The sequence below is a fragment of the Triturus cristatus genome, chromosome 7, assembly GCF_964204655.1.
Source record: "Triturus cristatus chromosome 7, aTriCri1.1, whole genome shotgun sequence".
NCBI classification, from domain to species: Eukaryota; Metazoa; Chordata; class Amphibia; order Caudata; family Salamandridae; genus Triturus; species Triturus cristatus.
Window position 1 is genome coordinate 1,876,323,133 of NC_140590.1, and position 27,292 is coordinate 1,876,350,424.

Here is a 27,292-nt window from a genome sequence, read left to right on the forward strand (position 1 = left end):
CATATTCCCAGCAATGTGTTGGGGGTGCGGACACCAGAACAGACAATGTGTGGACCTACACTTTCTATTCTGGCAAGGGCTGGTACTGTGCTCCTGCCTTTGTGGGCACTGTGCACACAACTGTGTGATATATGCATTGCTGGGTGGAGGTTTTGGTGGCACTCAGTTTTCCTTTTATGTTAGCGCAGTATGTATCCTTTGCTTTAGGGAGGGTGTGGGTGTGCCTATTCCTGGGTAGCGTCCCATTAGTTGGTGGGTGTCCTGACTTAGTCGCAGTATATTGAGTGTACCCATTGCTTTGGGGAGGTTGTGTGTGTAATTAATGTTTTGTAGTCTCTGTATATAGAGTGTACCCATTTGGGGAGGTTGTGAGAGTGGTCAATGTCTTTAATTTTTGTAGTCTCTGCATTTAGAGTGTATTCTTTTCTTTGGGGAGGGTATGGGGGTAGTCAATGCCCTTAATTCCGTGGTTTCGGTTTATAGAGTGTACCCATTTAGTTGGGGAGGTTGTTGGTTATTGTCTTCTTACATAGAGTGTATTTGGGGTAGGTTGTGGGGGTAATCTTTGCCTCTAATTTAGCTTTCGGTCTTCCAGGGTTAGTACCCTGCGTACCCTTCTAGGTGTAAACTAGTTAGGGGTTGTGGTTCAGGTTGCGTTTGTAGGTTGTCAATGTCTCTATGTTGTTGTCTGTGTACTTAGAGTGTACCCATTTCTTTGGGGAGGTTGTGGGGGTAGGCAATGCCTCTATTTTAGTTTTCTAGTTTTCTTGGGTCTGTGTACTCTATGGTGTACCCTATTTAGGGGAGGTTGTTTTTTTTTTTTCTCAAGGGTTAGTACTCTGTGTTTTTGGCGTGCTTGACTGGCGCTATTATTGGCTCTTCTTTTCTGGTTGACACTGGGTTACGGTCAAAGTCCACCTCCATGGAACTCGTGGCCAAGGGTTTCATGTTTGGAGGACTTTGAGTGTGCAGTTTTGTATTTAAGATCTCTTTGTTACTACTGGTGGATCTTAAGAGTCAGCATGCCTTCTAGTCTAATCGCTGTTGTTGTTTTTGGAGATGTTGTTTTCTCTTCAAGGGTCTGTATTTACATCCACCTGGTTACAGGGTGTTTTCCCTGGGTGTACCCACTTTTGGGGAGGTTGGGTGGGTGTTCGTCTTTCCTGTTGCATTGTGTTTTTCATCTGTGCTTTGCATTATTTTCCCTAAGGGAGGGGGATGGGGCGTGTAGTGATGTTGTTTGTGATCTTTAACATATGTCTGTTCATGCCAGTCGTTTTGTGATACCTCGTGCATTACTCCCAAGGTTAGGTGTACTTTATTGCTGCACCTTTTTGCCTAAGGTTTATGGGGTATCTTACTTTACTTCTTTTGTTCCCTAAGGGAAGAGGATGTGTTGTAGATTACTTCTTAGCTTTTCTCTACTGCACAGCTCTGTTGGTGATGGAATGTTGCATGACATCATGGAATGCCTGGGTGCCTCTCTGGAGAGGAGTTTGGCAGTTGGTGTACTCAGGCTGAGCTGAATGGAGCTTGCTCCTGGTGGGGCTATTCTTGTACTATCTAACTTCCTCCTGTTATCCTGACCACCTGTGATGGAACTAGGCTACCATTAAAGAAGTATCTTACATGAACCAATGGACCCCTGTACTTCTTTATAACAGCCTTCATTCCTTTGTGGAGGTTGGTTTTGGCGGTGTGGGGGTCCTTGGTGAGGGAGAGGATCAGCTGGGTGTCATCGGCATAGGAGATGATGTTGAGGTCGTGCAGTCGGGCGACGTGGGCGAGCGGTGCCATGTAGATGTTGAACAGCGTTGGGCTGAGGGATGAGCCCTGGGGTACGCCGCAGATGATCTCGGTGGCTTCGGAGCGGAAGGGGGGGAGGCGGATGCTCTGTGTTCTGCCGGAGAGGAAGGAGATGGTCCAGTCCAGGGCCTTCTCTTGGATTCCGGTGTCGTGGAGGTGTGTTCGTAGTGTGCGGTGGCAGACCGTGTCGAAGGCGGCTGACAGGTCCAGGAGGATGAGGGCCGCGGTTTCTCCGTTGTCTAGCAGGGTCCTGATGTCATCGGTGGCGGCGATGAGGGCAGTTTCGGTGCTGTAGTTGCTGCGGAACCCGGACTGGGAAGGGTCTAGGATACTGTTCTCCTCGAGGAAGCTGGTCAATTGTTTGTTGACGGCCTTCTCGATGACCTTCGCTGGGAACGGGAGCAGGGAGATGGGTCAGACGTTTTTGAGGTCCTTGGGGTCCGCCTTGGGTTTCTTGAGTAAAGCGTTGATCTCTGCGTGCTTCCAGCTCTCCGGGAAGGTTGCTGTCTCGAAGAAGATGTTAATGGCTTTCTGGAGATGGGGTGCGATGATAGTGCTGGCTTTGTTGAAGATGTGGTGTGGGCAAGGATCTGATGGGGATCTGGAGTGTACGGTGCTCATGATCTTGATGGTGTCGTCATCGTTGATGTTGGTCCAGGAGAGCAGGTGGTTGGTGCGGGTGGTGGTCATGGGGGCGGAGGTCTCAGTGGTTGCCGAGGTGTTCATGGCGTTGAAGCTGTCATGGATGTCTGTGATCTTGCGGTGGAAGAAGGTGGCCAGTGAGTCGCATAGGTCTTGCGAAGGTGGGATGTCTTTGGTGTTGGAGCTGGGGTTGGAGAGTTCCTTCACGATGTTGAAGAGCTCTTTGCTGTTGTGTGCTTTGTTGTCTAGGCGGATAGTGCACCGCAAGTCATTGTCCCGTGGCAGTAGACTCGGCGCCCGCCGCAGGCACCCCACAGCATGGCCACGGTGCCGCCGCTGGAACCCTATACAGTCACGGGGCCACCCCCGTCCCAGGCAGCCTGCTGGAAAGCCTGGGTGGAAGATCTGGAGAAGTACTTTGAAGCAGCCGGCATCCCAGCGAGGCGGCCCATGCTTCTTCACCTTGGGGAGGCCGACATCCACAAGATCTCTAAGTCAGTGAGGGAGGCTGGACCCCCTAGGAACTACGCCTCCATGAGGGACGCATTCACAGCCTATTTTAAGCCTAACACCAACCCTCACTACAAATGCTTCCTCCTCCGTCAGGCGTGCCAGTTGCCGGGTGAATGCGTGGACGTATTCTACGGGCACCTCAAAGAACTGGCGAGCACGTACACCCTTCCTGATGAGGACGACAAAATCAGGGCGCAGTTCATCCAAGGGTGCTCAATGTGAGTGATGATATCCTGGTGCATGCCCCCACACTGGAGGAACACCTTCTTCTCACGCCTCCAGGACCAAGGACTCACGCTACATCGCAACAAGTACGACTTTCTGCACAGACACATTAGCTTTTTCAGCTAAAAATTCTCAGACAAAGGTATTGGCCCAGACCCCGACAAAGTCAAAGACATCCAGGAGGCACCTGCCCCCACGTCCTTGTCCGGAGTGCGTAGCTTTCTGGTCATGGTGGCGTACTGCAGCCGGTTTATCAAAAATCTGTTTGACTTAACAGGGCCACTTTGAGAACTAATGAAAGTTAACAGCCCACGGGTCTGGGAAGCAGAACAAGAAAGGTCGTTCAGGCGGACAAAAGCAGCCTTGTCAGACAGTACTATCCTAGCATACTTTGACCCGCGAAAGGAGTCTCAACTCGTGGTGGATGCCAGCCCCACAGGCCTCGGAGCGGTACTGGGCAAACAGAAAGAGTGCGAGGAATGGGCCCCGGTGGCGTACCACAGTCACACCCTCACACCCAAGGAACAGCGCTAATCGCAGATCGAAAAGGAAGCAATTGCCATCCTGTGGAGGTGCCGCCACTTCCACATCTACCTCTACGGTCACCCATTCATGGTTGTCACTGATCATACGCCCCTCATCCCGCTGTTCCAGGAGTCCGCAGCTCGCCCTCCCCCGCGGATCAAAAAGTGGGTACTGCAACTTCAAGAGTTTCAATTCACCATGACATACTGACATAGTGTATACTGCATGCCTCGCAAAGCGAGTAGCGCAAAGCGAGTAGCGCATGTGTTAAGTAAATACTTACTTAACATAACATAACTTAACATTTCACCCTTCCTTCCTCACTTAATCTCTCCTCTTTGTTTTCACTCCCTCTCCCTCCCCTCCCCCTCTCTCTCTCTCTCTCTCTCTCTCCTTCTCTCTCTTTCTCCCTCTCTCTCTCTCTCTCTCTCTCTCTCTCTCCCTCTCTCTCTCCTCTCCTCTCCTCTCTCTCCCTCTCCCTCTCTCCCCTCTCTCCCTCCTCTATATCTGTCTCTCTCCCTCATCTCCACCTCACCTCTCTCTCTCTCTCTCTCTCTCTCTCTCTCTCTCTCTCCTTCTCTCCCTCTCTCCCTCTCTCTCTCTCTCTCTCTCTCTCTCCTCTCCTCTCTCTCCGTCTTCCTCTCTCCCCTCACTCCCTCCTCTATATCTGTCTCTCTTCCTCATCTCCACCTCACCTCTCTCTGTCTCTCTCTCTCTCTCTCTCTCTCTCCTTCTCTCTCCTGCTCTCTCTCTCTCTCTGGGGAGCCCATACTGGCAGCAGCACCGGCACTTTATCCTGTACACCGTCACTTTGTCCCACGGGACCACCTGCACGCTGCCACTTTGTCCAACGGGACTACCGGGACCATCGGGACTGCTCAGTTCAGTTCAAACATAAAGTTTATTTAGACCATTTAGTCTTTAAACTACAACTCATACAATGACTTTTAAAAGAGTTTACACATTAAAAGGTCTTATTCTCAGCAATAAAAACATCATATGATCCTTATAAGTTAATTCCTAAAAAATTTAAAAACAGTAATATTTAATTTCAGATAGCGATACGCTTTTCTGCACTTAAGCCTCTAATGAAGTAGGAAACTTATATACACCCTACATATATTTCCCAATGGCTATCGCAGTATCTACATTTTCCATATCAGCAAGAAGCTCCCATGCTTGCGAGCGCGCCTTTACATCATACTTTAAAAAAATCGGACGAAGATATAATTTACGTAAATTTAAACATTTTCGACAATCCAATAAAATGTGTGAAATGTCACATTTCATCCCCATCTTACACATGCATTTACCATCGGGTTGCATTAGGCCTGATTTTATTGCACTATTTGTTACAGCCGGATTTATTCCAATTCTTATCCTAAGCACTTCCCTTCTTAACCATCGTTTCAGTAATATGTCTAGGTAAGGATAGCTTACGTCTTTCTCCCAGCTTTTGCTCATACATTTTACAGAATCTTTCTTACTCAAATACTCCCGGTCTATTGCTTTTGACAATTCTTTTCCCTGCATTTTGAGTACACTCTTTGTTACGTTGATTTGGCAAAGCTTTCTAATGATGTCCCTCGAATTAATGGTAATATACTCCCCGCCCTACTGTATGCTGATGATGCGTCCCAATGGGACGCACACCGAACGCACTACGTGTTCTTGTACGGGGTTTTGTAGATTTTATGGCTGTTTTAGTTCACGCACTAATTTAAAAAAAATCGTTTTTCATGGCTTGTGGACCGAAAAAGTATGTTATTAATACAATCACTATAGACTCTGACAGCTTACACCGCACTTGCACTTTTCCCTATGTGGGATTGGGATTCGCAGCAAATGGCTCTTGGGTTGACCATGTGGCGCATAGCAGGAGCAAGTTCTCAAAAGCCATTAATTCGATACTTGGCCTCCCGCAACCCAAAAAGATCGAGGTGGTTTTGGCTATTAATAACATTTTTAAATCTCAGTGTATCCCGACTGCCACACATGGCGCCGAAGTTTGGGGTTTCACAAAGTGTAACAGCATCCAGGGTGAAGGAAACCGATTTTGCTGGAGACTCTTCGGAGCTCCGATCTCCTCATCACAGTATATTTGTCACAAAGAATTGAAATTGCCATATATCGAAGATTACATTAGGGATCGCCCGGCTATATTCTGGCTATCAATCTGGAAAAACCCGGCAGCGACCCTCACCAGAGACATAATAAAGGATTGCCTTAAGTGTGGGCAGGGCAGGGACATATCCTGGCTTGTTGCTGTAAGGGAGAGCCTCAACCGTGTGAATCTTGAGCATATTTTCCAATACCCCACCGATTTAGAGGGTATAAATAAAAAAGCCCTTCGGGAGGCTTTATATGCTCTGTATAGCAAAGCAAGATATGAAAAGGAGTCACAGAAACATCCGTTGCCAGGTATATGTCCATAGACGATGCCACTCATTCGCCATCCAGCGATCTTTTAAAACCCATAGGTCGGTGGGAAAGAGGATTGCTCTCTCGCCTAAGGGCCGGTACATTGAGATACTTACTTTGTTTTCCTTTGGGATATAATGCTAACCTTGATCAATTGCTATGCCCTTGTGATGATCGAAGTAATCAAACGATGTTACACTTTCTATTTTTTTGTAATTTTTATTCAAAATATACAAAATGGATGTTGATGCCATTTTTTTTAAAGCCATCACTCACCGTAAAGTAGCTTACACGGACATACTCAAATTGCAAGAGGATGAATTCCTTTTCCATGTAGGCTCATTTTTAAAAGCAGCAGTGTGTGCACGCAGAACAATGAGCACCGCATGACGGAGGCTCTTGATGTTCGTTTACTGATACTGTATTCTTGACTAACGTTTAATTATTTGGATCCGTGCCTATTGATGTATCTTATTTAACTTTTTAAGATAGTAGACACATATAACCTACCAGGTCTTATTCAGAGAAGGTTTTTATCCTCTCCGGTGTTCATGACGAGACCAGCGCGTCATGAGTCACGGTGCAGCTGTGCTCATGACGAGCTGGTCTCATCATAACAGCTGCGCTCCGCCCATGCACGATTGATTCCCCGCCTGTGCGGGAGAATTAATCAGTGAGCGGGTTCGTAACGAGACCAGCTCGTCATGAGCACAGCTCCACCGTGACTCATGATGACCTGGTCTCGTCACGAGCACCGTGGCGCCGCGCTCACCTCCCTGCCCCCCCACGGCACCACGGGGGAATTACCCCCACAGGGAAGGGGTTAAATCGCTGTATTTTTATTGATCTTTTATTGACCAATGTATTACTATGCTGCTATTTGATCTGTGCTTTTATGGATATTTGTATTCGAATAAAGATTCTTTGACTCTTGACTCTTGACTCTGACTCTCTGTCTGTCTGTCTCCCTCTCTCTCTCTCCCTCTCCCTCTCTCTCTCTCTCCCCTCCACCTCCCCTCTCTCCTGGTTCCCCCCCTGCAGTGGAGAGAGCAGTATTCTACAGCCCCAGGGTGCAGAGCTCTGCTGGACTCAGAGACGAGGCTGGAGATGGTCCGGGGTCTTCCCAGAATCCTCCGCGCTCTCTTCTGAAAACCTCGCTGTGCCTCCGTCCAGGTAAACAGCTTTTCATTCTCTATTTCAACATGTTGAGGTAAATGACATCATGTCAGATGTGCACAGTTCCAGCTTGGCATAGACTGGCCTTCATGTGTGTTAGTGTTCAGCCGTGTTGGTGAGCGTCACTCTGGGACAGTAGATGCTGAAAGTGAGGGCGGGGGTTGAAGATGCAGGGATGATGCAGTCCTGGGTAGTCGTGGTAAATGTAGGCTTCTTACTACTACCACGTGCAGCTCATTGAACATATCTGCCTCATGCCAGTGGTGTAGCAAGGAAGCCAAGAGCTCTCAAGCAGCTACAATAGTGGTGCAGTGGGACCCTCACAGCCCTGGGGCCACTCACAGCCCTGGGGCCACTCACAGCCCTGGGGCCCCTCGCCACTACGCCTGCTGCACGCTTGGTAGGTACGCCCCTGCCTCACAGCCTTCCACCTCACACTCTCACATGCAAATATGTTCCTAACATGTCATGTTGTAGTGTACTAGACTGTTCATGCTCACATCCCTCACAGCCCCAGGCCCCAGTTCCACTGTACCTGCTGCACGCTTGGTTGGTACGCCCCTGCACCATACCCTTCCGCCTCACACCCTCACATGTACATTTGTTCCTAGCATGTCATGTTGTGTTGTACTAGACTGTTCAGGCTCACATCACTCACAGTCCTTCACCCCCTGGTCTGTGGTACCTCCCCCACTGCTGATGCTCTTGTGTTATGTGGACAGCACTTCTATCTCCAGCTGTGCAAAGACACACAAACACACAGAGGGTTGTGTATAAGAGTTTCATTGGCAAAATTAATGCCTGGTTCTGATATAGGGCCCGATTCACAGAACAAACTTAAGACAAAATCCTAAACTTAGTACCATTTTGGTATTCACAGAATGCACTTACTACTTCTGGTATTCACAGAATGAACTTACTACTTTTGCGATTCACAGAATAAACTTACTACTTTTGGTATTCACAGAATTGATTTACGACTACTAACTTTACATCTGCACTCGGGCTGGAAATTCCGTCCCGGAGGCGGAGCTTCTGGCCCGGAGGCGGAGCTTCCGGGCCAGAGGCGGGGCTTCCGGGCCGGAGGCGGAGCTTCCGGCCCAGAGGTGGAGATTTTGGCCATGGCTAAATCTCCGCCACTGGCTGGAATCTCCACCTCCGGGCCGGAAGCTCCGCCTCCGGCCCGGAAGCCCCGCCTCCGGGCCGGAATCTCCACCTCCGGGCCGGAATTTCCGGCACGAGTGTGGACGTAAAGTTAGCAGTCGTAAATCCATTCTGTGAATACCAAAAGTAGTAAGTGCCTTCTGTGAATACCAAAAGTAGTAAGTTTAGGATTTTGTCTTAAGTTAATTCTGTGAATCGGGCCCAGTGTGTCTAAAATATCATTTACAAAAAGTGAATCTCTTTGAGTGTTGATTTTCTAACTCTAATGTTTGATACTTACGCGGTGGGCAGGGTGGGGGAAGGGGGACAAAAAAAGTTTTTAAAAACCACTTACCTGTGATGGCCGGCCACCGCCTCTCCTCCGTCCTCTTCTTCCTGTCTCCGGTCCGGCAGCAGGAACCAGAAGGAAGCACCTGGGCTCCCAGGCTCCCCTGAGCCAATCACAAAGCTGCAATGCACCTTTGTGATTGGTCTGAGCGCCGTGGATCAGCTCTCAGACCGGGACATGGAGCCTTTGCATGTTCCTCATCAGGTTGTGTAATGCAGCCTGGTGGGAAAGATGCAAAGTGCGCATCACTGTTCAGCCGGCCCAAGAGGGCCACCCAACCAGTCCAGCGCACTGAGGGACTGCAAACCACTCCTCTCCCTGCTGTGGCCAGCCCCGCCCGAGAGTCTCTGAAAACTTAAATGATAATAACGATATGTTATTATCATTTTAGTTTTCCTTTTGATTAGTGGAGCCGCCACTGGATACTTATGGCACAGTATCTTTGTCAGACAATATTTATTCCACAATATTCTGCTGCCAGACCCACAAAGAGGAGTCACTCCCAGACCCCATCAAACATTTCAACACTTTGTTGCATGAACCACTTTATCAGGTTGATCTCGACTCCTCTCGTTTCCTCTTTCTCTTCCTCTCGGACACCCATTCGCTCTATATTCCACTGTCTCTCTGCCAACTCTCTTCCTCTTTTCTTTCCTTCCTCTATCCCCCTCTTTCTCTGTTACTGTTTCTCTACCTCTTTCTCCTTCCTCCCTTTATCTCTCAGTACCTGTCTCTCCCTCCTCCATCCCTCCATCTCTCAGTACCTGTCTCTCCCTCCTCCCTTCCTCTATCTCTCTTTGCCTGTCTCGCTCTCTATCTCTCTGTACCTGTCTCTCACTCCTCCCTTGTTCCATCTCTCTGTACCTGTCTCTCCCTCCTCCCTCTCTCCATCTCTCTGTGCCTGTCTCTCCCTCCTCCCATGCTCCATCTCTCTGAACCTGTCTCTCCCTCCCTCCATCTCTCTGTACCTGTCTTTCCCTCCTTCCTCCCTCCATCGCTCTGTACATGTCGCTCCCTCGCTTTGTACCTGTCTCTCCCTCCTCCCTTCCTCCATCTCTCAGTGCTTGTCTCTCCCTCCTCCCTCCTTCTATCTCTCTGTACCTGACTCTCTCTCTCTCTGTTCCTGTCTCTTCTTCCTCCCTCCCTTCTATCTCTCTGTACTTGTCTCTCCCTCCTCCCTCCCTCTCTCTTTATCTCTCTGTACCTGTCTCTCCCTCCTCCCTGGCTCCTCTCTGACCTGTCTCTCTCTCTCTCCCGTCCCTCCATCTTTCTGTACCTGTCTCTACCTCCATCTCTCTGTACCTGTATCTCTCTCTCTCACCGTCCCTCCCTCCATTTCTCTGTACCTGTATCTCCCTCCATCTCTCCGTCTCTCTGTACCTGTCTCATCCTACTCTCTCTCTCCATCTCTCTGTACCTGTCTCTCTCTCCCTCCCCCCCCTCTCTGTCTCTGTCTCTCTCTCTGTCTCCCTCGCCCCTCTCTCTGTCTCTCTGTAACTGTCTGTCCCTCCTCTGTACCAGTTTCCCAGTGCAACCTTCATGACAGACAAGGACGTCTCCCTGGACAGAGCTGCCCCAGGGTGAGGAATGAGACTGGAACAGAAGATTCCTCTCCATGGAGAGATTTGCAGCCTCATCTGAGAGAGACTCTGTGTCTCCACAGAGGTGAGAGAAATTTACCTTTTAACTTTCTTCACACATTTGATTTTTGAATTGAAATATAGATTGTTCTGGACATTTAAATTTAATTACAAGACTTGCACAGAGCAGCGCTTGTTTTTAATGTGTTTTTTGCAGGCCCCCATCTTCCATATATTCAAATTCACCTCTGCTCTAGGACAGACCAGAACAAACTCTGAAAGTAGCTCAGGTTTGCCAGAGCCTGCACCGCTTTTGAACAACTTGCACTTGTGGCTCTAAAAATACAAAGTAAGAGCCCAGGGAGGGACTGAGGGCCCGATTCACAGAACTAATTTAAGACAAAATCCTAAACTTACTACCATTTTGGTATTCACAGAAGGCACTTACTCATTTCGGTATTCACAAAAGTTAGGACTCCTAACTTTACTACTCCTAAACTGAGAAAAATCCTAACTTTAAGACTTTGGGTATTCACAGAAGGCATTTAGGAGTCCTAACTTCTGTGATTACCGAAATGAGTAAGTACCTTCAGTGAATACCAAAATGGTAGTAAGTTTAGGATTTTGTCTTAAGTTAGTTCTGTGAATTGGGCCCTGAGAGAGGAAGTGGAGAGAGAGGACAGATGCCCCCGGTCCTTTGACTCCAGTGGGCAGCTGCACTCAGCACATTGCACATACTTGGTCTCTGGGTTTGGCACTGGGTCAATGCTGCACATAACACAAGCTTGCTTCACCTCTGGGGGTTGTTTGTATGACAGCCGTAAAGATGCTTCGTGTTATTCTGAGTTATTCTGCATTTACTTTCAGAGCTCTAATGCTATGTACGTTTATAGAGCAATGTGTACAAAGGAGGCTTGGATGATGTCATCAGTGATGTCATAAATGATGCTATAGAACATGTCATGAGTGAAGTAATATGTGAGGTCATAAGCAGTGCATGGCGGGGGCTTAAGGTAACTGGTGCATTTCTGTGATTTTTTACGTTCAAAACAAGGCTGTCACTGGCAAATTCACCTAACTATAACGTTACTTCAACCTTTGTTTTTTTCAGTGAACTTCTAGAGTTCCGTTTTTTAATGTAAAGTAATATTTTATTACCATATGTAAGGTCAACCCGGCAGGTGGGTTGGCCACGGGACTCTATGTGTTTTAAAGGGGAGTCATCCATGTGCCCCCTTCCTTAGCCTTATTAGCCCCTGGGGACCCCATACTCCGGGGCTTTTTTCTATGAAAGGGGATGGGGGCCATGTGGCTCCCTCTCTCTGAGTCTTAAAAAGGCCTTGAGCACCTCATTCTCAGGGCTGTTTTTTTTTTTTTTTAATTAAAGGCAGAGGGGGGGGGGCCGTGTGGCCCACCTCCCTGAGCTTTATAAGGCCATGAGGGCCACATTTTCCAGGGCCATTACGTTTTAATTAAAGAGGAGGTAGGTGCGTGGCCCCTACTCCCGAAGCCTTATTAGGCACAGAGACGTTTGAAAAGTTTGAAACAGTTAGTTCGGCAACCACGGCCCGGGTTGGATGACCACTTCTGGCAGGACAGAGGTCTAGGGTGCCAGAGACAACCCTTTAGACAATTTCCTGGGCACCAGAACATGTTTAAAGCAAGATCGAAATGTTACTAGTCAACGGCTATAGAAATCAACTGAGTGGAACAGATGCGGACTGATGCAGGAAAAGGAAAAGAATGATCCAGTTGTGTTGCAGTCGATGGGGGTGTCTTTGTGGGTACTTCTCCGACAACGGGTAAAGTGGGCCAAACTTGGCCAGAGAGATCGGGGTCCCTCAAAGGACATTGAAGAAGCAGGCCAACCGATGATGGGCTACTGGTCTGTCTCCACCGCGGTTGAGGCAAAAACATTAGGTGTGGGCTAGTGTCCCTTGGGTGCAAAGAATCCAGACTTGGATCGGACTCCCGGACCAGGCAGACTCAGGTGCAACCTTTGGCTCTCCCAGATTTATCCTCTTAGGTACCCAGCGACTAGTAGTGGCAAAACGTCTGCGGTGGCTACGAACTTGTCGATTTGGGCTTCTTCCGTTCTTGTGTCCCTAGAGCTGGTTCCAGGAGATCAGCGGACTGATCTTTGGAGTCAATGCTGTAGGCTGGGTCTGAGAGTCAACTTTTTACTGAGCCAGGAGCTGCAGGCAAAGTCCAAACTTTGCTATCATGAAGTGAGGCAGGTACAGACCTTCCGACGGTGCAGCCTCGCTTAGTGCGGGTCCAAGGGCAGCTGGGCAGTCCTTCTTTGGTCCTCTCTCTGATTCCAGAGTGGTCTGAGGGTCAGAGTGACAGGTGCCTTATTTATCCCAGGAAATTGCCCTGAGGGGATCATACGGTCACTAGCCAATGGGCTACTTGGTCCCTTTCTACCTAGTGACGAAGGCATTGTGATGTTTGGCATCTGGCTATTCCAGAGTGCTATATTCTTGCCCCTTTCAAGATAGCACAACCCTTCCACGGAATCAGTTGCTTGGTTGCCCACCCTAGAGATGTGGCTGCCACAGGGCTACACGCCCAGGGTAAAACCAGTTTGAGGTTGAGTTTTCCCTCCTTGAACCTGCCTCCAGAATCCTGTTCTGTGTAGGAGAGTAGGATCTGCTTCACATGGGTACCCCCACTTTTTGCTGGTGTTTCACTGTTTTTCGACCTTAGTCTGGCTGTGGCCCTGCTCATCAGGACCCCAGCCTAGCTGCTTCCTCTCTAAAATGGTTTCCATGTACATTAGGTACATATCTAATTGGTTTCTGGAGGGCCTTATAAGCCCCTAGCATATGGTATACTATGTACCTAGGGCATAGGTACCTCAGAGGCCTACCAGGTGCTGAAGCATGTATTATGCCACCCCTGGGAAGCACACCAAAATGGCACCACAGGTCTGCTACTGCAGCCTGGGTAAGGATGTGCTTGCACCCCTTACAGTGGTATAGGCTGCCTATATCCACATATATATATATACAGACACATATAAACCTATAAGTCACTCCTATGGCAGGCCCTGACAATCCTGAAGGCAGAGTGATTGGTTTTGTGTGAGAGGGTGCCCAAGCATGAGCTGAGCCCCTCTGCAGCTTTCAGAAATACTTCCTTATGGCTGTTCTGTGATACAGCCATACCATATACTCTTAAGTGCATTATAACCTCGCAGTAAATGCTAACTTTGGAATGGTTGCATCAAAACATGTTGTGTTTGGTGTCAAACGCTTTGGAATACTACCCCACTCCCGCCAATTCTGCAGCGGGGATAGCATTCGGCCATTCTAGAGGGAGAGACATGTTCACACTGGTCAAACCCGAAAGGACTTTCCTGAGCCCTGACATCACAAAATGGATGCCTCTGCCACAGACACGGGTCTGGCCTCTTGCTGCTGACTGAAACTCCGGCAGGGAAGGCCTGGAAAATAGGTTTCCTGTGGAAGGGAGGTGTGACCACCTCCCCAGACAGGCAGATGTGTATTGGGGCTGGGCGGGAACACTCGCTGGTGCTTTGAAGTCCTGCACTGGGGGCACATTTGGTGTCCCTGTGCATAGTCCAGTTCAAACCGGTTGCAGGGGCTACTTGCCCCTGCTCTGGCGTGAAACTGGACAAAGGAAATGGGTGTAACCACCCCTCTTTCCAAGCCCACCCATAGGTGGGGCCTTAGAGTTAGTCCATCCCCTAAACTTAGAATAAGTATAGGAATCCAGTCCCTAGGACATTAGATTACCCTGGACGAAACTCTGCAACATATATCCTGGACCTTCGACGTTCTATCCTGACTAGAAGACAATACATGTTCCCCCAGGCCACTTAGCAGTGGTCTACAGGGGATGGGGGCCCTGCTAGGGGCCCCCAAAGTCCCTTTCTGGCTGCCTGTTGATGGAGGTGGGACCGCCATATAAAGGCAGCGGAAAGAGATATCCTAATCCCTACAGCACTGCCTGCGCAGGCACCGCCCCATTGTAGGGTTAGAAATCTGACTGCCTCCCAGACGGGATCTTTGATTCTGTTGGAGGCTGCGGTCCTACCCCCAAACCCCTGTGTCCCTACCGTCGACATTGTAATCCGGCTGTCAGACCGATTCCCAGAATCTCGGACGGACCGCCACTGACGGCCTGTCAGCCTGCCCGACATCATGATGACCCCCAATGTTGGTTCTCCCCTCAGGACGGTAGTGTTGGGCCACTAACTGGTAAGCAGTTGCTGACCGTATTAAGAGGATGCCCTGACAAGGTTGGGGCTGGAGATGGCAAATTTGACCTTGCCAGTAAAGTATATTAAGAGAGTCCCTTGTGATTGCAATAAGTTGCTAAGCACACTACACTTTATACTTTACTTCGGCAAAATGAGTCGCACGCTTCTAGTAATCTGTCACTCTCTTTCTTTTTAAAATGTTTTTAATATATGTGTGACTTTGGGCTGTTGACCTTCTATTGGGTTTTACTGTGGAGAAATTTTAAATGCTCATATTGTTATATCCTCATAAGCCGAAGTCGTGTGTTGGCTGAATTGATTGCTTATATTTATGCATTGGATAATGTGCAATATTTCTGTAACAATTTATTTCTTAGAAATTAAGAATTTTGACTTGACTGGACCCATACAGTCACTCACACACCCACTCTCAGACCCATACAGTCACTCGCACACCCACTCACAGACACATAAAGCCACTCAAACACCCATTCACCGACCCATACAGACACTCACACACCCATTCACAGACACATAAAGCCACTCACACACCCACTCACAGACCCACAAAAGCTCTTACACACACTCATATACACATATAAAGATTAGCCTGAATTGTGATTCTTTGCTTTTAAAATGTATATTAATAATAATTGTGAAAATAAAATGCATTTATATACTTGTAAAAAACAGAATTACTAGATTAAACTTATAGGTGGAATTTTGGGAAAATATATATAAAAAACAGTGAATTTCACTAAAAAACAAAAGGTTACAGACACGTTATAGTTAGAAATTAATTTTTAAAAATTTAGAAATTCACTGAAAAAAACGAAGGTTACAGTAACGTTATATTTAGGAAATAGAATTGAAAAAACTTTAGAAATTCACTGAAAAAAACAAAGGTTACAGGGACATTATGGTTAGGATCAGATTTTACACGAAAAAAGTCAGCAGTTATAGTTACCTGAGCTAACATTAACTTGCGCCCCTTCAATGCACTGCTTCTGACCTCACATATTACATCACTCATGACATGGTCAGTGACATCACTGATGACATCAGTCATGACAACTCATATGACATCACTCATAACATAATCCACCAATGTAAACTTCAATATAATTGATAAAATACCATTAAATCCTTTTAAAATAATGAAAGAAGAAGGATGACAGACATATAGCACAGGGCTCGCTGTACGCTCAACAACTACTACATTCAGCTATTACTCAGTAGAGGGCTGGTTGTGGATAATCGTGCCTCTTGAAATTCATTGCTCTAATAACTAACCACCAAAGTAACAAATCAAACCATATAGGTAACTCTATCAGAAACCAACACAACAACACACACACAGAACAAAGGTCACAGTGGACAAGGCAATATGGGCCTGATGTATCAAAATATATTATCCATTCTTTGTCTATGGGGAAATGTGTTGATGCATAAGGGACTATGTCACAAGCCACTAGTAAAATCATCCTTCATCCTGGAGAAAGGTATGAGCAGGGAGGTCAGAGTGTTGTAGATGTCTACGACACTCAGTCATCACCCAGGAGAAAGGTCTTAGTGAACAGATGAAGTTATAGTAATGTACTACTACAGTCATTCATGTTGAAGGGCAGGAGTCTAAGGAAACTGGTCAATATGTGGCAAAACAGAACTTTACTCAGCCATCACTGTGGAGTGACGTCTCAATGAACAGCTTAGACTGTCGCAAAGCACTACCATACACGTACATCATCAGGAGACCTGTGCCAGTGTAGAGCCTGAAAAAAATTACATCCGCTTTAATTACAGGATTATAGATCAGATGACATATGTTACAAATAGTATCACTAATTAGTAGTACAGAAAGAATAGTAATTTTACTTATGTAGTTTGGTAAATTACTTTAAGTCTCAAAATCGTTTACAAAATGCTAACACTCACTGGATGATGACATCAGTGATGCCATCAGTGATGTAATTTGAGATGTCATCAGTGATGTCACTGACCATGTCATGAGTCATGCAATATGTGAGGTCATAAGCAGTGCATTGCAGAAGCATATGTTATAGTTAGCTCAGGTAACTATAACTGCTGAATTTCTATGGTTTTGTGAGTGTAAACTCTGAGCCTAACTATAACGCCCCTGTAACCTTTTTTCTTTTCCCAGTGAATTTCTACATTTTTTAAAGTTCTATTTCCTAACTATAATGCCCCTATAACCTTTGTTTATTACAGTGAATATATATATATATATATATAAAATATCTACTGGCGGTCGCCAGTAGATAGTTATAGTTAGGACCGTGTTTCCATAGGAAATCCGCAACATTCTATTTGGAATAACTTTGGCGCCGGTTGACGAATCCTCGCGAAATTTTCAAAATAGGTGGGGCGCTCCACTCCTACACTGAAAGTCTCGGGGGGATTCATCAAGCGGGGGCTGAGAAAAAAGGGGGGTCCCAAAACGCGTTTTCCCCATGCAATTTTCCATAGGGACCTTTAGTCCAGGGTACAGCCCGAACGGCTGAACAGAATTACTTGAAATTTGGCAAAGAGGTAGTCCTCAGGTCAGGGATGTGCCTTTTGCATATGTGGTGTCAATCTGTTCAGTAGTTCCTGAGAAAAATCAAAAGTAAAATCACATACATATCTGGGCGGAGCCTAACCACACATCTCATCGTGAGATCTGATTGGCTGTCAGCACTTCATCCAAGAAGTGTTGGCAGCCATCTTGGGACCAATATACATGATAGCACCTCATTAAAAAGCATTGCAGTTAATAGAAGGTTTTAAGACTTTAGTTACATTATAAATCATTTGTTGATGGTACCATACTCATTTTAGGAATTGTGGTGTGTTCTTTTTTTAAGTTTATAAAGCTTTATTAAATAGCATAATCAAAGTAAAACATCAGTACAAAAAATATAAGAAAAGAAGACAAAGGCAATACAGCGAAACAGTATATAGAGGAGAATCAATTATACTCTGAAAAGATGCCAGTGAAAAGGTAGGGCATATACTTAGGGAAAAAGCATTTTAGGGTTTTGATTAATGGGTAGGGAGGGCAGAGAAGAGGAGAAGGGGGGGAAGGGAGGGGGAAATGCAACCAATGTACAAGATAAGCATCAAATAAGTACCGTAAGCTAGCAAATGAACAAATACATAAGATAGAACTATATGTAGAACATGAACAATGAGAAATAAAAACAGCAGATTAAGGGACATGTTGAGAGAGAAAATTAGTTAGTGGCAACCATAACAAATCCTTTTTGTTTAGAAGGGGAACAGTGGTAGCGAAAGCACGATCCAGCCGATGGTGGTGACACAATAAATTCCACCATGCATTGTATGAGATCTTCGAGGTATCTTTCCAGTTGGACGTAATTATCTGTAAAGAAATGGCTATATACAAATCTATAAACTTACGTACATTAATAGAAACATCCCATATAGGAGCCATACCACCCAAAAAGATATGGACGATCTCAAATGTGTGGTTGGTAGCTAAGATATCGTTCAGTTTAGACCAAACACGGGACCAGAGGGACTTAACCAACGGGCAGTGGAAAAACATATGAAAAAGGTCACTATTGTCAGAGGGGCAAGACCAACATTTCTTAGAGTCAATTAATTTGAACCTATAAAGATCAGAGGGAGTGAAAAAAAGTTTATTATAAAAAAAATACAAGGTCTGTGTGGTGCTAGCAGAACGTGAGGCAGTATGTAGCTTTGACCATAAGGAATTCCAAACTTGAAGGGGAAACTCTTGGGCTAGATCCGTTTCCCAGGACAGTTCAAGTTTGGACTTTGTTCTCTCTACAGGGGAACAGGAGAGTAACTTGTAAATAGCAGCAGCTTTAAGGGGAATAGAGAAGTCCGGTAGCGGGAAAGTGGTTGGGTCAGTGTTGGAGAGTGAGGCGCCCTGAGAGATAAAGAGATCTAAAGAATTTTTGAGCAAGGGATATTGGGAGGAGTGGGCATTGGAAAGATGGAAAGAGGTACGTATATCAGAGAAATCGCGCAAGGAATTATTGCTAAATAAGGAGTCGAAGGTGATAATACCTTTATCTATCCATTCTTTCCAAAAAAGAGCTCTGTGATTAATCTTAATGGATTTATTATACCAAATTGGGATTGAGGAATGAAACTTCAACGGCGAGAGGGAAGAGCGAAAGACAGAAAGAGCAAGTGCCTTAGAGTGTCTAAAGATAGGAGTAAGGAGGCGTTGTGGAGGATGAGACAGTCGGGAAGCCGTAGCAAATGTAAAAGGAGAAAGCTGCGCAAGCTCTATAGCACTCCAGGCTGTCAAAGGGGGATCAAGCAGATCAGAAAGGAAAGGCCAGATCTGTTTTAGTGTAAAAGCCGAGTGAAATCGGACAATGTTGGGAAAGTTAACACCACCTAGATCTTTAGGTTGTTGAAGACGGGAAAGAGAAATCCTCGCCTTACGTTTATTCCATAAAAATGTAGTGAAAATGCGGTTTATAGTTTTGAAGAAATGGAGAGGAAGGGAGATTGGAAGCATTGAGAGATAAAAATTAACAATCGGAAGAAGCATCATTTTAATAGTGGCGAGCCTTCCCCACCAGGATAGGAAAAGGGGGGACCAACGCTCTATAAGGGAAGAGAGCTTTTTAACTATATCTTGTTGATTGAGCCGAACAGTCTCTCTAATAGAGCTAGCATATAGGATACCCAGACATTTAATATTCCCTGAGTTCCATTCAAAGCCTGAGCCCTGAAACATATGAGGAAGGCAAAATTTGTTAAGTGGCAGAACCTCGGATTTATCAATATTAAGTTTGTACCCGGAAACAAGAGAATACTCTTGTAGTAGAGAAAAGAGCGTGGGCAAAGAGGTGGACGGGTTAGAAATGTAAAGCAGAATATCATCAGCATATGCCGTGAACTTGATATTGATGTTTCGAAATACGAAGCCAGTATAGGATGATGAACGACGAATTTTTTCCAAAAAGGGTTCTAACGCAAGAATAAAAAGAAGAGGGGAGAGAGGGCAGCCTTGTCTTGTGCCTCTATGCAAAGAAAAATAAGAGGATTGAGAACCATTAACCCAAATAGAAGTGGAGGGGGCAGAGTATAACAGTTTGACAAGATGGATGAAGGGGGGACTAAATCCATGCCACCGCAAAGCACCAAACATGAAGTCCCAACAAACTCTGTCGAATGCCTTTTCGGCATCTAAGGTAATAGCAGCGATAGGGGAGTCCATCTTTGAGGCCAAATGAATAATATTAAGAAAGGTTCTCGAGTTGTCAGTAATGGATCTGCCTTTAACAAAGCCAGATTGATAAATGTTGGTGAGATCTGGGATAACCTTATTAATACGAGATGCCAAAACTTTAGCGTAAATTTTACAGTCTGTGTTGATTAAAGAAATGGGTCGATAATTTTTGCAGAGGGAGGGATCTTTATCTTTTTTAGGGATTAAGCATAGCATAGCCTGAGTAAAAGAACCTTGGGACTTCCCTAGAACAACAAATGAGTTAATCAAAGAAAATAAATGTTGTAACAAAATATCTTTAAAGTGGAGATAAAACCGAACCGTGAAGCCATCAGGGCCCGGGGTTTTGTCTTTGGGAAGAAGAGTAATAGCACTAAGTAATTCTTTTTCAGAGAGAGGGGCGTCAAGTAATGAGAGGTCCACAAGACTATCCGAGGACTTAGGGAGAGATTGAAAGAAGGACTCAATTTGAGAAGGTGAGGGAACGGATTCAGGTGTATAAAACGTGGAGTAATATTGGACAAAACAATCGAGAATTTTGTCGTCGGAATGTTGAGGATTTCCGTGTGAATCAGTAATAGTTGTTATTTTAGATTTTTGTTTTTTAATTTTTAGATAATTAGCAAGAGACTTACCAGCCTTATTTCGTCCCCCATACATCTTAGAATGAAAATTGAGAAGAATATTACTCGCAGAGTCCCAAGAGTGTTTATTGTATTGTAACTTTGCCTTAATAAGGGAAGAGAGCACATCTGAAGAATTAGTGGTATAGTAGAGGTGCTCTAAGTCCTTGATTTGCTTAAGAATTTGGGCCGACTTTGACAGAGCAGTTCTCCTTTTCCGTGAGACGAAAGCAATAATGAAGCCTCTGGCAGCAGCCTTGAAGGAATCCCAAATAGAGTGAAAGTGAGGGGTGGAATGGAGATTATTTGTAAAAAATTCCTGCGCAAAAGATTTAAATTGCTCAACAAACTGTGAGTCAAGGAGGAGCAAATTATTGAAGCGCCAACGCCTGGAGGTGGGGGTAGGTGAGGGAAAGTCTAGATCAGTAATAACCGGAGCATGGTCAGATATAAGAATTGAGCCTATTTCTGAGTTGGTCATAAATTGGAAAGAATGTTGTGTGAGAAAAAAATAATCTATACGGGAATGTGAAGAGTGCACTGGGGAGAAAAAAGAAAATTCTAAAGTATCGGGATGAGAAAGTCTCCATGAGTCAATAAGACCTCTAGAGGAGATGGCGTTAAAAAAGGACTTTTGCATTCTATTAGGTACATATCTAGTATGTGATTTACGATCTAAAAATGGATCCATGAGCTGATTGCAGTCACCACCCACCACCAGGTTATCACTTGCATGAGAAGAAAGGAGCTTAGAGAAGTCCCTCCAAAAAGATAAATCAACACCATTCGGACCATAAACACTGCAGAAAGAAAGTTGTGAATTGTTAACAGTGACATCTAGAAATAGCCACCTACCACAAGTATCATGGAATTCATTGTGCAGTTGAACAGATAATGACTTATGAAACAAAATAAGAACACCATTTTTGCCATTTACTGCTGGAGAACAGAATGCCTCTCCCACCCATTGTCTACGCAACGAGGACAAGTCTTGAGAGTTAAGGTGAGTTTCTTGTAACAGTGCAACATGACATTTCAATCTTGCTAAGTGGGATAAAACACGTTGTTTTTTAACAGGATTGCGAACGCCCTTAACATTCCAGGAGATAATACGAAGACCATTCATTCCCGAGAATGAGGTAAAGATAAGCAGAAAGGGATATGAAGTTTAAGACAGCGTAGAAAAGGAGAAATAAGCTGAAAATAGAAGACACCCAAGTAGAAAGCAGAGTAAATAGCAGAAGGAAGAGAGAATAAAGTAGGCCACCACCAAAAATACAGTGGTGAAAGTGTAAAAGAGTATAAAAACAGAGAGGTACCATAGTCAGGAAAAAGAGAAAAGGGAATATGATGTGTGACAAATAGTAAAGAGGTTGCCAAAAGCATAGAAATGACAGGTATGAAAAGGAAAGAGGAAGGGAAGACACATAGCAAAAAGGGGGAAAAAGCGAAGAGGAGAAAGGGGAAAATAGAGGAGAGGATGCAGGGGTACAGAAACCCCCGAAAGGTATCCAAAGGAGGGTGACAAAAAGCCAACAAGCTTTAGCCACAGAAGGCAAGTAAACGAAAAACATTACTGTGAGAGGGGGGCGACGAAAAACAAAACAGCCGCACTAAAAGGAGCATGTAGGATAACAGACTACCACAGAGATCGAAAGAACTAAAAGACAAAAGACTATAAACTGAAAAACTAGAACAATATAACAATCAAATATAACAGGTGAAGGAACTTACCAAACATCTAGGGAAGGAAACAGCAACAGAACAGGGTAAACACCAAGAAACAGCAGGATAGGACATAGGGTGACCTTGACAAGAACGTCACATAAGGGAATCCTGCAAAACAAGGGAAAAAACAAGGGATGAGCTAAGAAAAGACAAAATGATATAAGAATTATACAGCAATGAACAGAATATTTTCGAAGAACAAAATAGTCCTAGGCTTAAGAGAAAAAAAAAAAAAAGTCAACTAGGGTTTGCTCAGTTCCATAAGCTCTCCCTTATGAGTATGGATGAACTTCCGCAAGTCGGCAGGATCATCAAAACTAAAAGTTCTCTCCTTATAGGTCACTTTGAAAAAACAAGGGTGGATTAAACCGTAGCGTGCATTCATAGATCGCAAGGCCGGTCTAAGGTCCAAAAATTCCTTTCGACGAGAGGCCGTAGGCTTGGAAACATCCTGAGAGAAAAATATCTTGTGCCCTGACCAAATCATTTGCTTATGCTGCTTGGAGGCCTGGAGAATTGACATAAGATCTGAGTAGAGGAGGAAATATGCTATGATTCCACGAGGTTTAGATGCAGAAGATGCATTCCGAGGCCCCAAACGATGAGCGCGTTGTATGTTAAAGTCTGAGGATTTCGGGAGGCCAACAATTTGAAGGACTTGAGATTTAAGGAATTGAATCATGTCAGACCCCTCCGAACCCTCCGGAATACCATAAATGCGCAGGTTGGTGCGCCTATTGCGGTTTTCCAAATCCTCCGCCACCTTCTTAAGCTGGTCGACTTCCTTGGTGAGAGTGTCAACTTTAGTAACAACATCCTGTGCAGCGCTAATCCTCTGCTCCACCTCAGAAAGTCTCGTATCCAAACTAGACCACTTGTCGTCTAATCTCTGAAGCGTGGCAGCAGTGTCTGTCATAAAAGGACGAATGAGGCGCAACTCCTCCATAATATCCTCAAGGGTGAGAGGCGACGGAGACTTAACTGGGGAAGGCGGATCTTTTTTGGTGCGTTTGACAGAAGGAGTACTTGAGTCCTTCCTTCCCCCAGCGGAGCCCCCATGAGGTTTGGTTGGATGTGCGCCCTCCATGCTGACGGTGTCGCAAACAGGTATGACAGAAAAACACAGTGGCAGAATGCAGGCAGGACAGCGATGATAATGCGTAGCAAGAGGAAGAGGAAGCGTAGCAAAAATTGAAAATGACCGAAATCAACACAGCAACAGGTACAGAGTCTCCGGAGGCACAGCTGGCTCCCTCTGATGTGGTTGCTAAGAGATGCAGTCCGAAGGGGCCACAAAAGCAGCAGAAGAGACCAACAACTAGCGATTGCAGGCACAAAAAGAGGGCATAAGGTATACCAATGCACCTCCGTGATACCATAAGAAAACAGCATAGGACTAACCAGTAAACTCAGTGGCATCAAAAATAGGAAAAAAAACGTTGAAGGAAAAACAAAATGGCGGCCGCCATCTGAGGAGAGCAGAAATTGCACAATTAAAGTGGTAAAAAAACAGCATTTTGATCAGAAAAACCTGCCGAAATAGTCTCCACTGTTTCCGACGCTCGAATCCATCCTTGGAGCGAAGCTCCGTTGCCTTAATGAGGCGCCTTCACGCTCGAATCGGCATATTCCGAGCGGAGCTCCTCACCCGGCGGCCATCTTGAATCGCCGCGCCGCGCGCTCCCCATTGTGGTGTGTTCTAAGGTGATTTTACCATGTGAAAAAGCCTTCTGCTGGGATATCATGATTGAGAGAAAAATATTTTCTCATGCTTTTCCCACAGAGGTTTGGAAGGTGATCTATAAGCTAAACTGAGAGCATATTTTCTGTAAATTCACATTATCTTTCTCAGTCATGTAAGAATGAAGTCTGACATTCTCAGTAAAACATGTACATCCAACAAGGGCAGAAACTGTCAGTTGATTCCTTTGTGTTCTACTGCAGCTTCCCAGAGTGCTCTAAAGAACAACTAGAGCGCTAACAGTCTTACTTATGACAAAAGTATGGCACACCTGAAGCCATCTTGATTGGAATAAAGTGGTAACACTTAAAACATTTAATTTACAAAGGAACACAATGAGGGGGTTCATTTTGCCATATAAATTATGATTAGTGCTGCAGAAAGAAAAACTAGGGCACATTTTGACTTCTGAAATCCTCTTTTATTTCATAAAAACATTCTGACATGCAGACTGAAACATGCACTTTGAATACCAGCAGCAGACTTGCCTGGTGAGCAGTAGCTTTACTACAGTGATCTAATGAGCAACTAGAGTGCTAACATTCAGAATTTATGGAAAATGTGTGACACATCTGAATGCCTTCTTTATGGAATCAAAGTAAAAAACTGAAAGTATTTCCTACTGAGGAGACTGCAGTAAATGAGGAAATTAGGAAACTTCTTAACAAATAAATCTCCCAAGATGGCCACCAGAGACAAAAGAGCCCAAATGTAGCCCAAATATCACCCAGATGTAGCCCAAGTATAGCCCAATGACAGAATGTCCCAGAGTGTTCTTAAGAACAACTAGAGCGCTTACTGTCTTACTTATGACAAAAGTATGGCACACCTGAAGCCATCTTGATTGGAATAAACTGGTAACACTTAAAACGTTTAATTTAAAAAGGAACACAATGAGGGGGTTCATTTTGCCATAGACATTATGATTAGTGCTGAAGAAAGAAAAATTAGGGCACATTTTGAGTGACTTCTCAAATCCTCTTCTATTTCATTAAAAAATTCTGATATTAAGCCTGAAACATGCACTTCTAATACTAGCAGCAGACTTCCGTGGTGAGCAGTAGCTTTACTACAGTGATCTAATGAGCAACTAGAGTGCTAACATTCAGAATTTATGGCAAATGTGTGACATATCTGAATACCTTCTTGATGGAATCAAAGTAAAAAACTGAAAGCATTTCCTACTGAGGAGACTGCAGTAAATGAGGAAATTACGAAACTTCATAACAAATAAATCTCCTAAAATGGCCACCAGAGACAAAAGAGCCCAAATGTAGCCCAAATATCACCCAGATGTAGCCCAAATGTAGCCCAATGACAGAAGTGTGCAAAACACTTATTTTTTGTGTATTTGCAGTTTTATATAGTGCAGACTTGTCAGGTATTGGAGTGCTTTACATGAACATTGGTTACATCACACAAGATCAAATTCATTTTGGTTGTAGACATGGGGAGATTATGTGATTTGACCAGAATCACAGAATGTTGAGCTGAAGCAGAAACTCCAACCTGGTTCCCCAGTTGCAAAGTCTACAGCTCTGGAAGTAACACCACACCCTCTCCCCTTGGATGCAACATTTAATCAAGTGGTCAACTGGATAGAAAAAACTAAGATTACAAATAATTTAAAAGTTCTTTGTCGCTATTTTAAAACTCAGAAAATATGTCCTCATTTTAGTTTTTTAGAGCACTAACCATACTTTTGATGCAAATAAGACCCTCTCATATATGTAATTTCTAAAGGAAATGCTCTAGGCATTACAGTTTTGATTACATCAAGATGACGTCAGGCATTCCACACTTTTGTAATAAATATAGAATTTTAGCAATCTAGTTGTTCATTAAGATACTGTTGAGAGGCAGAGGCCAGGGGCATGGACTCTGAAAATTGAAGGCAGGTAGGAGAGTGCAGAGGCAACAATTTGACCACACTAGGCAGGCAGGAAGGGCAGTGGCAGCACAACAGACTATGGAGGGCAGTGGAAAGGGGGGCAGGGGCAACAAACCAACAATACAGGACTGGCAAGAGAGGCTGTGGCAATATAATAGACCATTGTGGACAGAAGGAAGAGGCAGTGGTCATACAACCATACATGCCAACAGACCCGTTTCAGCCAGGAAACGTCCAATGTTTTTAAGCTCAAATGGGCTTTACTTGATCTGTTTCCTGTCTACAATCTTCTCTTTTTCAATGTAACTCAAAGGGGAAAATCAATACCCCAGTTTTATTTCAAAATCTCCCTCTTACCAAGGTCAAAATGTTCGCAAGTATGGTACATTGGATCATGGTAGGCAGGAGGAATTGGGGTAGAGACATGGACTCGGATAACAGATGACAGGAGGGACATTGAGAGGTGCACCAAACTGACCCTACAGGGCAGGCATCAGGGTTTGCAGCAGCACAATACACCACACAGGGCATGCGGGACGGGAGTGCAGCACAACAATCCATAGAAAGCAATAGGGAGGGGACAGGACCATGCACATGGACAACAGACAACAGAGGGGAAAGGGGCAATGGTAGCTAGCTGACCATAATGGACAGACAGGAGAGAAAGCTGCAATATAACAGACCATAAAGGGTAGGAGGGACGGATCAGGGGCATTACAATGGAACCGACAAGCCAGGAGGGAGGGAATAGGGGTCTGCACATGGAAACAGAGGGCTGGGGGCAAGGGGGCAGGGCAGGAGCAGCAAGATGACCATGGAGGTAAGGCAGGATGGGCACTAGAAACAAGACACACCATGGAGAGCAACAGTGAGACTATGATGGCATACACACAGACCATGGAGGGAAGGTGGGAGGGGGTCAGGAGCAGCTAGCTGACCACACAGGGAAGGTGGGAGGGGCCATGGCAGCACAGAAGACCATGAGGGTTAGTGGCAGCACAATGGCTATGATGGGCAAGAAGGAGGATGCAGGGGCATGCACAAAGGACCATGGAGGATAGAAGGGAGGGTCAGGACCTGGGCACAGACAAGAGAGTTCAGGGGAAGGGGCCTCACAACAGACCGCGCGGGGCAGGCAGGAGGAGCAGTTGCAGCAAAACAGACCAGGGAGGGCAGAAGGGTGTGGCAGTAAAATGGACCATGGAGGACAGGAGGAAGGGGATAGGGGCATGGCATGTGGACAGGCAGGGTGGAGGTGGCAGGGACAGGTTACAGTCATCTGACAATGCTAGGCAGGTGGTAGAAGAGTGGCAGCTCAACAGAGCACTCAGAGTAGATAAGAGTGGCAGGTCCATGGAACATGGTGGTCAAAAAGGATGGAGCAGGGGCATGCACAAAGACATCGAAGGGCAGGGGAAAGGAGAATAGGGGCAGCAAGCAAAGCACAGAGGCTAAGCAGGAGGTC

The 27,292-nt window shown here is 45.5% G+C and overlaps 1 protein-coding gene and 1 long non-coding RNA gene across 2 annotated transcripts in view; one reads left to right on the top strand and one right to left on the bottom strand.

Moving 5' to 3' along the window:
* The window catches only part of LOC146813582 (butyrophilin subfamily 2 member A2-like), a 105,677-nt gene that overhangs the window by 20,578 nt on the left and 57,807 nt on the right, over window positions 1-27,292 (top strand). Inside the window, exons 3-4 of the mRNA XM_085614776.1 lie at window positions 7,174-7,305; window positions 10,322-10,465. Coding sequence (XP_085470902.1) covers window positions 7,174-7,305; window positions 10,322-10,465 — 276 coding nt within the window. The remainder of the gene's footprint in view (window positions 1-7,173; window positions 7,306-10,321; window positions 10,466-27,292) is intronic.
* LOC146813583 (uncharacterized) overlaps window positions 22,278-27,292 on the bottom strand; it is a 105,636-nt gene continuing 100,621 nt past the window's right edge. The window contains exon 3 of the long non-coding RNA XR_014966046.1: window positions 22,278-22,303. This is a non-coding gene — a long non-coding RNA (uncharacterized LOC146813583). The remainder of the gene's footprint in view (window positions 22,304-27,292) is intronic.